Consider the following 14,203-nt stretch of genomic DNA (forward strand, 5'->3'; position numbering starts at 1 on the left):
GCGAGCCTGCTAGTGTTCCACAAGACTGTCTAGAAAAGTCCGTGGTCGTCATCTAAACTCCGCTAGATGACTAAATCAAAACAACATCGAGGCCTCTCATCTGTTTATTACACACCAACTATCTACCCATGTTCTACCCAACATATTAGTAGATAAAAATATACATTTTCATACATAGTTTAAAACCTGTATAGCATGCTTTAATCAATACATATTCCACATAACAGATGAGGCACACACACATAACACGTATTTCATAGAGAATAAATCAGATCTATGAGATAGAAGAGAGTGGATATACATTCACACATATAACAACAAAATATATACACATAGCACGTATTTTATATAAAATACTTCATAATAATGTGTTGGAAGAAAGTAACTACACACTCACTTGATCAGAAGATGATCAGACAACACTACGACTTGCAGAAGTAGTGTTCTTCGGCAGATCTAGAAGATCTTCACAAAAATCGAACTCCTCGCGGGCAGAGCTTCGGCTCGGGAATCGCACTTCTCGGGATCTTCGGGGCTTCGAGACTTGCTTCGGGGCTCGAGAATGATACCGGGGCTACGGGATATGATTGGCACGCAAATCGAGGCAAAAACTAGAGAGAAAGTAAGAATTTGGCAAAAGAATTAGGCTGCCCTCGCATGCCCTTTTATAGGGCTGAACCCTCGCATTACGCTGGGCGTAATGCCGAAACGTCACTGCATGCGTCATCGGAGTACTCGAGTGCGAGGCTTCGTCATGCTTCGCTGTACGCTGGGCGTACAGCATTACGCTGGGCGTAATCCGGATAAGTCCGGTGACTCCTCTTCGGATAATATCGGATATAATAAATAAATTTAAATATTAATTATTTAATAAACTTTGAAAATTCATATCTTCGTCATACGAACTCCGTTTTCAACGTTCTTTATATCCACGCATAAGTGAGACTACGCTCTACAACTTTCGTTTAGACTCCGTCGGCTAATTTTGAATTTATTTTTATTATTTATTTTTTGTAGGCCCGGACAGGAAAACTTCGTTATAAATTCATAACTTCTTCGTCCGGCGTCCGTTCTCGCCTAAGTTTTTATCGTTTCGCTACTAACAACGAGATCTTCAATTCCCGTTTAGTTTGTTTCGGCTATAAACCGCTCGATCTCAAATCGAGGATTCGGGCTGCATACCGCTAAGTCGAAACTTCAGAAAATCATAACTTCCTCATACGAAGTCAGATTTGGGCATTCTATATATATTCGGAAACCTCGTTTTGGCCACTTCAACTTTATGCAAAGATATCGGGCTTATCTCATACTTTAATTTTGACGCTTATTTTATTCTTAATTCATTAAATTATAATAATTAAGAAAATAAACACATAATTCACATCATTCACATAATACTCAAATATTTCATCATTAATACTTCAAAAGAGTTACAAGGGTTAACCTAGACTATTACATCAACGAAAATGCCTAGCCTGGAAACGCGGGTGTTACAAACATGCCTAGAAGCCGCAGTCGGAGCCCGCCCGTTGACTGGTCACCACCGCCCTACAATGGGTCAAGGATTCCGAGCCGTAGCCCTGTAAGGACCGGCGCGGTGCATCTAGAGACTCGATCCAAAGCTGGAGCTGTAGCCTCGTGTCTCATGGTGGATACTCGAGGGGTGAAGCCGATGTGGATGTTTCTCCTAGCTCGTGAGAGGTGAGTAGTTTTGTGAAACATAATTGTTGGTTGGTAGACAATGGTAATGTACTTTATGATGAGATGTTATTGTTCTTGTTCTACTACTACTACTTTATGAATGGTTGTGTTTGTTAGTAGACAATGGTAAATCCAATTTATGTCTTGATGAGACAGTATTTTTCTTGTTCGCATGTCATTAAAGTCCTATTTTTTAGGAGTTAATTAAAGATTATTTTATCTCTTATTTAAAGTTACATTCTCATCACATCAAGTATGTTATTGTTGAGCTTCTAAGTTTAATAATCATCTATGATTGTAACGGGACAATAAATTAAAGTAGAAACCAATGTATATTACCAAAGCAACAAGGCAAAAAATTTCAACACAAAATGTATAAACTTATTAACGGATAGTCATAAGTATATGTACTAATATCGACCCTTACTTAAATCTCTACTACCTAACAAAAATTCGAAAAACGGTATATCAGTTTTGATGGAATTCTGGTTCTTCTTCTTTCTTTTTCTTTTTCTTTTTCTTTTTTTAGAACTAGAAGCCACCCATTTCTTCATGCCAGGAACTGAAAAAAGGCTACCCCGATACATATGAACATATGACCATCCATCTTCCCAACCAACAAGATTGACTTCATGGAAACCCCCGTTTTTGACTTTGTAAACAAACAACCGTTTCCCACCCTCGGCTGTTACTAAAATGTCTCCAGAAATGTTCCAAAAACCTACAATGTCTATAAATTCTTAAGGAAGAGGTGGTTTGGAATCAAACTGACATTGGAACATCCATTGATCATTCTGCTTCAGTACCCACAACTCCATGCTAAAGGAGTGGGTACTATTATACACTAATCCAACTTCACCATGTAAATCAACCAACTTAGTTTCAACCTAATCGTCTCCTGTTTTTCTAGGAGGATCAATCAGCCCGAATTCCTCCTTCCTTATATCAAAACGTACCACTTTCTTTTTGTGATTGGGTGGTAGTGGCTCAAAAAACCCAAAACTTACAGTATGCCTCATTTGTTTATGAAACCCTAACCAATGCAAACATGCATGTGCGAATATACCCTTACCCTTCATGAGATAACGTGGGATTTGGGTTATCTCTCGCCATGAGTCGGTGCCCAAGACATGCACCATGGTATGCACTGTATACATTCTCATCCCAATCTTCACCAAGACTGAGGCCAACATCTTGAAAGTGTTGGTAGAAGCATTGAAACCAAGGCCACATGATTCCATTATCTTGATAGGTGGCAACTCATAACATTGATTCCTTAGAGGATGGATCACAGACAGAGTGGTTGAAGGAAAGTTGGTGTCGTTGTACTCTGATAAATAGAGTAGCCCATTGCAAGAACCTCTAATGTTGTGTCTGTTATACTCATAGAACGGCGCCTTACATTCAAACTCCAAAACCGAGTCCTTTTTCGCCGCATCTTTTTTGGATTTCATGATACAAAAAAGAGTTAGAAGGTTGCAACCAGGATCAGGGTACATTCTCAACATGATCGGAATGGGTTCTTCTGCTACTCGATTCATCTGGATGATGGCAAGGTTAGGTTCATCGATATACTTACACCACTGTTTGCATACACACCGGAAACGATCCAAAGATTTGACCGACATTCTTGACAGCATTTCGTAGATGATGTCTGCCGGCAACTCATGACCCATGTTTGTCTCTGTCGATTTTTTAATGGGTGTATAGGGCCGATCTGTTTGAATAAATATTATAACTCAAAACCTAAATGCATCATGTCGCCGATATTTGTACTAAACATATCGACTAACCTTATAGACTCAGGATTCCTTGAGATCACAAGAGATAAACATACATATATAGGTGAGATTTGATAACTAAATATCCTACAAAAATTTTCCGTAAAAAAAAAGTAAATTATGTAAACAATTGATAGGATTAAATAAATATATACGGTAACAATCGGTAAGTATTTGTCATTTAATTTGTTAGGGTTAATATAATCATAACAAACTATTGGACTTTAGTTTAAAAGCACTATGCAGTATATTGGGCTTTAATGGCGACCCCAATCCACGTGTATCTCAAGTGTTAAACTCTACCCGTCGATTTTTTGTCAAATCTAACAACTGAAAACACGCATCGTACACACCAATACTAGCGAATAGCGGCTACATATGTCGTCGCTACTACTCTAGAAAAAAAATACTGCGAATACTTCCCTCCAATGTGTCACCACTATAACTATTTCATCGCCACTAAAACTCACTTGTCGCCACTAAATCTATTCGCATATCTAGACATCTTCTCCATTCTTTCATTTGTATTATGTTTGATTCCTCTTGAGAAAATCCATCCGCATCCGACAATTAGAACATGATTAAGACAAAATGATTCTCCTACAATACTGATGCGACTTCGGCTCCGACCACCTTCGCTGAGGATGTGCTTCTACACCGGAGACAAATCTGCGAGGTCACAACAGACAAGGCTGTTAGAGCCGCCCCAGGACTGTGCCCCAGGAGCGGGCTCTGACGATCAAGTTAGATCATCTGGTAGATCTGAGACGGTTCTCCTTACTTGGAGTGAACCATCTTGGTGCTGGTGGTAGTGTATGGTGGCTGACGGCGGCGGGTGACAGTTGAGCCACCCGGCCGGAGTATAGGGTGGCGACTGAGCCAAAAGGGAAAGTCCCCCTTCCATGGAGGCGATATTGTTCACTATATAGAGGATAATTAGGTCAATGGGAATTAGTTCAGGACTTAGGCCAACCTAATTCAGGCCCAACTAGCAAGGAGCTGGGTGAGGTTGCCCGGAGGCGCCGGGTGAGGCAGGCGGGTTCGCACCAGGCAAGGCTGGTGGGCGCGCACCAAGAAAGGTCAGCAAGGAAGCGTCAGGATGGTGTAACGACCCATTTTTCACGTCCAAAAATTTCATTTTTCAATTAATAATTGGTAAAATCATTTGCAAATAAACATTGTCTGATCAAACCATTTCATAACATATACTATGTTTAAAAACCAAAACATGTGATCAATCAAAATGTCAGAGTACGAATCCCAGAACAATCCCATGAATGCGGAAAAACAGTGTGTGTATATGGTGTGCTGCTACCGTGCCAGCTCCTTCCCCTTCGACGAAGAGGTACTTGAAACCAAAACTGTAAACGGTAAGCACGAAGCTTAGTGAGTTCCCCCACTGTACCACATACCATATAACCACATAAGATACTTATATTGTCAGGCATATCTGGGTGCACGACCTACCCCTTCGGTCCTCTCGACCGGATACTGACTAGCATATCTGGGTGCTGGCCTCCCCTTCGGTCCTCTCGACCGGATACTGACTAGCATATCTGGGTGCTGGTCTCCCCCTTCGGTCCTCTCGACCGGATGCTGGGGACTATTTCACCCCCTACTACTACCACATAACACATATCACATAATCTATCTAGCATGGCTGGGCATGACCGCCCTTCGGCCCTATCGACCGGTAATCTGGGGACTATCTCCCCTACTGTCACTAGCACATAAACATATCACAGGTAGTAGCAACCCTAGATGAATATCACAGAGACAATCATCTAACATACAACTCCTATTGGTGGGCCGACATTGTGGCCGTAGACCCACCGCTACTGGAAGGTAACTCACCTCGAAGTAGTTGCTGATTTGAGTGGGAACTGACTGTCTACTGCTGATGCTGCTGTTCCGGGGGTCCTCCAGCTATAATTCCCACAAAATGTTCAATCAAACACCGCTAGCCGTACTTAGGGTAAAATGACCATTTTACCCTTGACCAAGTCAAAGTCCAAGTCAAAGTCAACTTCTAGTTGACCCGACTCGCCGAGTTGGTTTGCCAACTCGTCGAGTCCCTACCTATTCGATTGTCCTTAATCCCGTCTCTACTCGTCGAGTTAGGCATTGACTCGATGAGTTCTCCTTCTAACTGATGTCAAAAGTCCTTCATCCTACTCGCCGAGTTGTATGAACAACTCGTCGAGTTCATCTTCATCCGATGAACACTCTATGCTTCGACTCGCCGAGTTATATGAACAACTCCCCAAGTCTGTTCTTGAGGTAGGAACTTTGCCTTGGACTTCCGACTCACTGAGTCCACCCATGACTCACAACTTCACCCAGCAAACACGAAAAAGGGGAAAACTCGGGGACTCGCGACTCGACTCGCCGAGTCCGATGAACGACTCGCCGAGTCCGATGAACGACTCGCTGAGTCGTTCACATGCAATTACTATATACTCGATTTTGCTTGAATCCAGCTCATGCCATACATAGATCTGGGCTCTTAGGGTAGGTTTTACATGTAAAGTTTCCAACTTTACGTGTGCACATACATAGGATATGGATTTAAGGCTTAATAAAGGCTAAAATGGTAGATCTAGGTCATCCAAGCAATTTACTTCCATAAAGGCCATGGATCTGAGCTTCTGGAGCTCAAACATGCCTAGATCTAGAGGTTAATCAACTCATTATAACTCCCAATCCCTAATCAAGCTTGGAAATGGTTCAAGAAGGACTTTAATGGTGCCCTAAGGGACTTTAAGCATAAAAACAGAAGGAAACTGAGTTATGCCTCAATGAATCTCTGAAATATCACCAAGATATCGGGCCTCCTTCTTCTCCTCTTGATTTACTCTCCTTCTTCTCTCAAAATCTTCAAGAAATCACACCAAAACACTTCAATCTCACAAGAAGAGGGGTTAGGTCGATATAAGGAGCTCTGAGGGTGAAGGAGTCGGGCTTGGGGCGCATAAGGTTGCTTTAAATAGGGTGCAAACCCTTGAAATTAGGGTTTCATCCAGACAGCGGGGACTCGCCGAGTCGCCAACTTAAGCGTGCTCAATATCCCGGCTCTACTCGGCGAGTCGGGCCTACAACTCGCCGAGTCCAAGGCTAAAAATGTAAATTACTTAGATAGGTCTTACGTACCAGGAACCAGGTGCTACAAATCTCCCCCACTTATTTTAGACTTCGTCCTCGAAGTCTGCTGCTCGATCCTGGAACAGCTCGGGGTAATGTTCTATCATTTCTTCCACCGGCTCCCAATTCCACTCTGAATCCTTCCGGTGCTGCCATTGCACCTTCACTAATTCCACCCTCTTGTTCCTCAGATCCTTCGACTTCCGGTCGAGGATTGCGACTGGGCACTCAATGTAATTCAGGTTGCCATCAACCTGAATATCTTCTAATGGCACCACCGCTGAGTCATCCACTAGGCACTTCTGCAACTGGGAGACATGGAAGGTGCTGTGGATCTGACTGAGTTCGGCTAGCAGATCCAGCCTATATGCCACCTTGCCTACCCGGGCTACAATCCTGAACGGTCCAATATATCTTGGGCCCAGCTTGCCCTGCTTCCTGAATTGAATGACGCCCTTCCAAGGCGACACTTTCAGGAGAACCATATCCCTGACCTGGAACTCCAGGTCTGATCGGCGCTTGTCGGCGTAACTTTTCTGCCGACTCTACGCAGTCTGAAGCCTGCTCCGAACCTGCTGAATCCTCCCGGTCGTCTTGAGCACCACCTCTGTGCTACCTATGACCCTCTGGCCAACTTCACCCCAACATATCGGGGTCCTACACGTCCGTCCGTACAACATCTCGAATGGAGGACGGTCAATACTTGTGTGATAGCTGTTGTTGTATGAGAACTCAGCCAAGGGAAGATAGGTATCCCAGCTACCACCGAAGTCTAGCACGCACGCCCGCAACATATCCTCCAGAGTCTGGATGGTCCGCTTGCTCTGACCATCCGTCTGCGGGTGAAAGGCGGTGCTAAAATGCAGACGAGTGCCCAACTCATCATGAAACTTCTTCCAAAACCTGGAAGTGAAAAGCACATCTCTGTCTGATATCACTGACACCGGCACCCCGTGCCGCGCCACTATCTCCCTGATATAGATATCGGCCAACTTTTCGGCCGAGATACTCTCTTGGATCGGAATAAAATGGGCGCTCTTGGCCAATCGATCCACGATGACCCATACCGAATCTACTCCTCGCGCAGTCCTGGGAAGCTTTGTGATAAAATCCATCGTAATATCTTCCCATTTCCATAACGGTATGTCCAACGGTTGCATCATGCCGTGCGGTCTCTGATGCTCGGCCTTGACCTTCCTTCAGGTCAAGCACCGCTCGACGTACCAGGCCACGTCCCGCTTCATGCAGGGCCACCAATAGTCTAGACGAAGATCCCTATACATCTTCGTCGCCCCCGGATGAATGGAGAATCGGGATTTGTGCGCCTCCTCCATCAAGATCTGGCGCACGCCTCCATGATACGGCACCCACACCCTACGGTGTAGTGTCAATAATCCTCGGCTATCATAATCGAAGGAGGTGACTTGACCCACTATCCGTTCGCTCTTCCGATGCTCCTCCTTCATAGCCTCCTGCTGAGCTTCCCGAATCTGCTCTAACAGTGGAGTCACCACCGTCATCCTCATACACACATCCCTGATCGGCGCCGCCTTACGGCTAAGCGCATCGGCCACCACATTGGCCTTTCCCGGGTGATAAAGGATCTCGCAATCATAATCCTTCACCACCTCCAACCACCTACGCTGTCTCATGTTCAGATTCGGCTGATCCATGAGGTACCTCAAACTCTTGTGGTCCGTGTAAATGGTACACCGAACCCCATAGAGGTAATGTCGCCAAATCTTGAGGGCGAAGACCACCGCCCCCAACTCTAAATCATGCGTCGGGTAGTTCGCCTCGTGAGGCTTCAGCTGCCTCGAAGCGTAGGCAATGACATGCCCTCTCTGCATCAGTACCGCGCCCAACCCCGAAATGGACGCGTCACAGTATACCACAAAGTCCTCTACGCCCTCGGGCAGGGCTAAGATTGGCGCCTCGCACAATCTCCGCCTCAGAATCTCGAACGCTGCCTGCTGCTCAGGCCCCCATCGAAAGACCACGACTTTCTTAGTTAACCGTGTCAGGGGTACGACTATCTTGGAGAAGTCCTGAATGAATCTCCGATAGTAGCCCGCTAATCCTAGGAAACTCCGAATCTCGGATGGAGACTTCGGAATCTCCCATCTCATCACGGCCTCTACCTTGGTCGGGTCTACTGAAATCCCGTTCTGGTTGACAAGGTGCCCAAGAAACTGCACCTCGCGCAACCAAAACTCACATTTGGAGAACTTGGCGTACAAGCTCTCCCTCCTCAAGGTCTCCAGCACCTCCCGCAGGAGCTCCTCATGCTCCTCCTGCATCTTGGAATAAACCAAGATATCATCAATAAACATTATCACTGACCGGTATAACATCGGTCTACACACGTGGTTCATGAGATCCATGAACGCGGCAGGGGCATTGGTGAGCCCGAAGGGCATCACCACAAACTCATAGTGGCCATAGCGCGTCCGAAACGCAGTCTTCTGCACATCCTCCTCCCTGACCCTCATCTGATGATATCCTGAACGCAGACCAATCTTGGAGAACCAAGATGCTCCCTGAAGCTGGTCAAAGAGGTCGTCAATCCTCGGGAGTGGGTAACGGTTCTTCACCGTTACCTTATTCAGCTCCCGATAATCTATGCACATCCGATGCGACCCGTCCTTCTTCTTTACAAACAGAATCGGGGCTCCCCAGGGTGAACTGCTTGGTCTAATGAATCCCTTGTCTAGCAGCTCCTGCAGCTGCGTAGACAACTCCTGCATCTTGGGAGGAGCCAACCGATAGGGTGCCTTAGCTATCGAAGCCGCACCAGGGACTAGGTCGATCCTGAATTCCACCTGACGCTCTGGAGGTATCCCAGGCAGCTCCTCGGGGAATACGTCCGTGAACTCTCGAACCACGGGCACCTCGCCCACCGTCGCTTTACCCGCCTCCCGGGTATCCATAACATACGTGACATATCCCACGCAACCCTGCTGAAGGTAGCGCCTAGCCCTCGCTGCTGAACATACTGTGGGTCCACGCTGTGGCCTCTCGCCGTGGATCACCAGCTCTCCCCAACCTGGGGTCCTGATCCGCACTAGCTGCTGTGCGCAATCTATCACCGCCCCGTTAGGACTCAAACGATCCATGCCTATAATCACCTTGTTCCCACACAACGGAATGGGAACCAAATCCACCAAGTAGCGCTCCTCGAATAACCTCAGAACAGAATCTCTGAACACTGCTAATGCCCGCACCGATCGATCATCGGCAATCTCTACCTCTAAAGGGCAATCCAACATGCCTAAAGACTTAGTGAACTTCTTGCTAAGCGCAAGAGAAACAAACGATCGGGTGGCACCCGAGTCAAACAACACCTGAACATGGATACCGTTCACATGGAACGATCCTAACGCATATACACAGAGCACATATCAATAACATAACATCTTATAAATAAAATAGAGGGAAAGAATCATACCCGTCACCACATCGGGTGCGGCGCGTGCCTCCTCGGTAGTCAGCTGAAATGCCCGGCTCCTCACCACTGGAGCCTCTGCCTTGCTCTGCCGGCCATCAGTGATCCGCAGGGTCGCTGGAGCTGGCGCCTTCACTGGCGCTGCTGCTATCAACTGGGGGCAATTGGCCTTCTTGTGGCCCCTCTGGTTGCAATGGAAACATAGCAACTCAGACGTCTGTATCACAGGTGCAGGGGCGGTACAATCCCTGCTGAAGTGCCCTGACTTGCCGCACTTATAGCAGCCTGACGACCCCAACCTGCACGCTCCCTCGTGCGTCTTGCCACATTTCCTGCAGCGGCCCCGCCCCTGTTGGCCTTTCGGCCCCGCATCTGGTCGCTTGGGCTTCTTCCCCGAAGCCCCTATAACATGCCTCTCTTCCGCCTTCCTCTTCCGGATGTGCTCCAGATCTATCTCCCTCTCCCTCGCCCTGGCAATCATAGAGTCCAAGGTGGGGCAAGCTGAAAAACTGACATGCTCCCCAATATCAGCTCGGAGCATGTCATGGTAGCGGGTCCTCCTCATATCCTCATCACCCGTGTACTGGGGTACCAACAATGCCCTCTCCCGGAACTGGCGGTGATCTCCGCCACAGTCTTAGTCGTCTGCCTCATATCCAAGAACTACCTGGCCAGCTGCTGAAGCTCGACAGCCGGCGCAAACTCTGCCCTGAACCTGGTCACAAAGTCCGACCACGTCATAGCCTCGACAGCCGAGGCTCCCAACGAGTCACCAACGGACTCCCACCAATCCCTAGCTCGATCTCATAAACACCCTGCTGCAAACCTCACCTTCGACCCCTCAGGGCAGAAGCTACTCAACTGTGGAGACTCAATGTCTGCAATCCATCGCCTGGCAGCTATGGGGTCCTTCGCCCCGTGGAAATCCGGCGCACCACTGCCCCTGAAGTCCTTAAAGGACAGTGTGCGAGATCCCGACTGGCCAGATGCCATGTCGCTCCTGAATGCCCTGAGGCGATCCTCCATCAACTCGACTATCCCTTCCTTGATCGACCCGAAGATAATGGGGGTCGACTCAAGGATGCCCCTGGTGATCTCTGACGTGGTGAACTCGCGTAGCCCCTCATCTACTGGCTCGGAACCTGATCCCGAACCCGATCCCTCTCCAGAAATCCACCTGCTGGCCTCGAGCGCAGTACCACCATTCTGAAATACATAAATAACAACCGTTAGCGATACTGATACTTCTTGAGGGATCACATCTACTATAAGTTCCCTGGTCTTATCTTAGCCTTCCTCGGTTCGGGTACGGATCCTCTGCTTCCAGTAGTACGGGCCCATACTACCTTCCACATCTATCCGTACCTTCTTCAAGGACTGCCTCGACTCCACCAGATCCCTTTCACTACTGCTGACCCTCTGCTATTCCCATTCTAGGCTTGCCCTAAGGAAAATCTCTGACTCCACCCAAACCACTCCTCAGTTGCTGAAGGCCTCCTTCTAATGCCAATTAGCCATTACCTGAATACCATCACATGCGATGAGGCTCAGATAATCCTTCGAGTAACATACTTGTCCCTACAACGGTTAGACTCAAACAAGAGCTGCGCAATAGGGCCAAATCCAACACTCTGAGATTATTCAACCCTGATCACATGTAATGTGACGTATTCACCTAATGACTAACTCCCGTCACTCAGAGTCCCACAAAGCACAGAGCAAGCAGCATTTGGACGCAGGAAAACTACTCAAGCAAGTATGTCCTCATAATGAGAAGCTGAACTAGCTTATAATGCTAAGCTCATACTACCAGGCATAACCTAAATAGGCTATCCTACTACTGTCTACTCAATACTAGCATGCAATTCTCATAAACTGAAGCACATAAAGGAGGCACATAAGGCATCATTCCTAGATCCTTAGTCCTATTCTAGCATGTTGTTCTACTGAATCTGATAAACATAATATAACATTGTATGGGTACTTTGGGGAATACTTACTTGAGCTCGGCCGGTCGCGCACATCACACACTTGTTCTTTCTCAAAAACTCTTCTGTTTTATTCTTTAGACAACCACTTTCTTATAAAATCTTTTAATCCCTCGGTTTGAGTCCAGACGCCCCCAAAGGTGTGTCCAAATCCCTCAAACCAGGGCTCTGATACCAACTTGTAACAACCCATTTTTCACGTCCAAAAATTTCATTTTTCAATTAATAATTGGTAAAATCATTTGCAAATAAACATTGTCTGATCAAACCATTTCATAACATATACTATGTTTGAAAACCAAAACATGTGATCAATCAAAATGTCAGAGTACGAATCCCAGAACAATCCCATGAATGCGGAAAAACAGTGTGTGTGTATGATGTGCCGCTACTCCGCCAGCTCCTTCCCCTTCGACGAAGAGGTACCTGAAACCAAAACTGTAAACGGTAAGCACGAAGCTTAGTGAGTTCCCCCACTGTACCACATACCATATAACCACATTTCATACTTATATTGTCAGGCATATCTGGGTGCCCGACCTACCCCTTCGGTCCTCTCGACCGGATACTGACTAGCATATCTGGGTGCTGGCCTCCCCTTCGGTCCTCTCGACCGGATACTGACTAGCATATCTGGGTGCTGGTCTCCCCCTTCGGTCCTCTCGACCGGATGCTGGGGACTATTTCACCCCCTACTACTACCACATAACACATATCACATAATCTATCTAGCATGGTTGGGCATGACCGCCCTTCGGCCCTATCGACCGGTAATCTGGGGACTATCTCCCCTACTGTCACTAGCACATAAACATATCACAGGTAGTAGCAACCCTAGATGAATATCAAAGAGACAATCATCTAACATACAACTCCTACTGGTGGGCCGACATTGTGGCCGTAGACCCACCGCTACTGGAAGGTAACTCACCTCGAAGTAGCTGCTGATTTGAGCGGGAATTGACTGTCTACTGCTATTGCTGCTGTTCCGGGGGTCCTCCGGCTATAATTCCCACAAAACGTTCAATCAAACACTGCTAGCCGTACTTAGGGTAAAATGACCATTTTACCCTTGACCAGGTCAAAGTCCAAGTCAAAGTCAACTTCCAGTTGACCCGACTCGCCGAGTTGGTTTGCCAACTCGTCGAGTCCCTACCCATTCGATTCTCCTTAATCCCGTCTCTACTCGTTGAGTTAGGCATTGACTCAACGAGTTCTCCTTCTAACTGATGTCAAAAGTCCTTCATCCTACTCGCCGAGTTGTATGAACAATTCGTCGAGTTCATCTTCATCCGACGAACACTCTATGCTTCGACTCGCCGAGTTGTATGAACAACTCGCCGAGTCTGTTCTTGAGGTAGGAAGTTTTCCTTGGACTTCCGACTCACTGAGTCCACCCATGACTCACAACTTCACCCAGCAAACACGAAAAAAGGGGAAAACTCGGGGACTCGCGACTTGACTCGCCGAGTCCGATGAACGACTCGCCGAGTCGTTCACATGCAATTACTATATACTCGATTTTGCTTGAATCCAGCTCATGCCATACATAGATCTGGGCTCTTAGGGTAGGTTTTACACGAAAATTTTCCAACTTTACGTGTACACATGCATAGGATAGGGATTTAAGGCTTAATAAAGGCTAAAATGGTAGATCTAGGTCATCCAAGCAATTTACTTCCATAAAGGCCATGGATCTGAGCTTCTGGAGCTCAAACATGCCTAGATCTAGAGGTTAATCAACTCATTATAACTCCCAATCCCTAATCAAGCTTGGAAATGGTTCAAGAAGGACTTTAATGGTGCCCTAAGGAACTTTAAGCATAAAAACAGAAGGAAACTGAGTTATACCTCAATGAATCTCTGAAATATCACCAAGATATCGGGCCTCCTTCTTCTCCTCTTGATCTACTCTTCTTCTTCTCTCAAAATCTTCAAGAAATCACACCAAAACACTTCAATCTCACAAGAAGAGGGGTTAGGTCGATATAAGGAGCTCTGAGGGTGAAGGAGTCGGGCTTGGGGCGCATAAGGTTGCTTTAAATAGGGTGCAAACCCTTGAAATTAGGGTTTCATCCAGACAGCGGGGACTCGCCGAGTCCAGAATATGGACTCGCCGAGTCGCCAACTTAAGCGTGCTCAATATC

The 14,203-nt window shown here is 46.7% G+C and overlaps 1 protein-coding gene across 1 annotated transcript; it reads right to left on the reverse strand.

Moving 5' to 3' along the window:
* Window positions 1–2,588: 2,588 nt before the first annotated feature.
* LOC145157914 (F-box/kelch-repeat protein At3g06240-like) lies at window positions 2,589–3,377 on the reverse strand. Its single transcript, XM_079076888.1, has one exon. It carries the CDS (start codon window positions 3,375–3,377, stop codon window positions 2,589–2,591), a length of 789 nt encoding a protein of 262 aa, XP_078933014.1.
* Window positions 3,378–14,203: the final 10,826 nt, after the last annotated feature.

Source organism: Lactuca virosa, chromosome 2 (genome assembly GCF_052849685.1).
Source record: "Lactuca virosa cultivar CGN04683 chromosome 2, Lactuca_virosa_CGN04683_v6, whole genome shotgun sequence".
Lineage (NCBI taxonomy): Eukaryota > Viridiplantae > Streptophyta > Magnoliopsida > Asterales > Asteraceae > Lactuca > Lactuca virosa.

Coding starts and splice junctions, on each gene's coding strand:
- LOC145157914 (XM_079076888.1), bottom strand. CDS start 3,377: ATGGGTCATGAGTTGCCGGCAGACATCATCTACGAAATGCTGTCAAGA.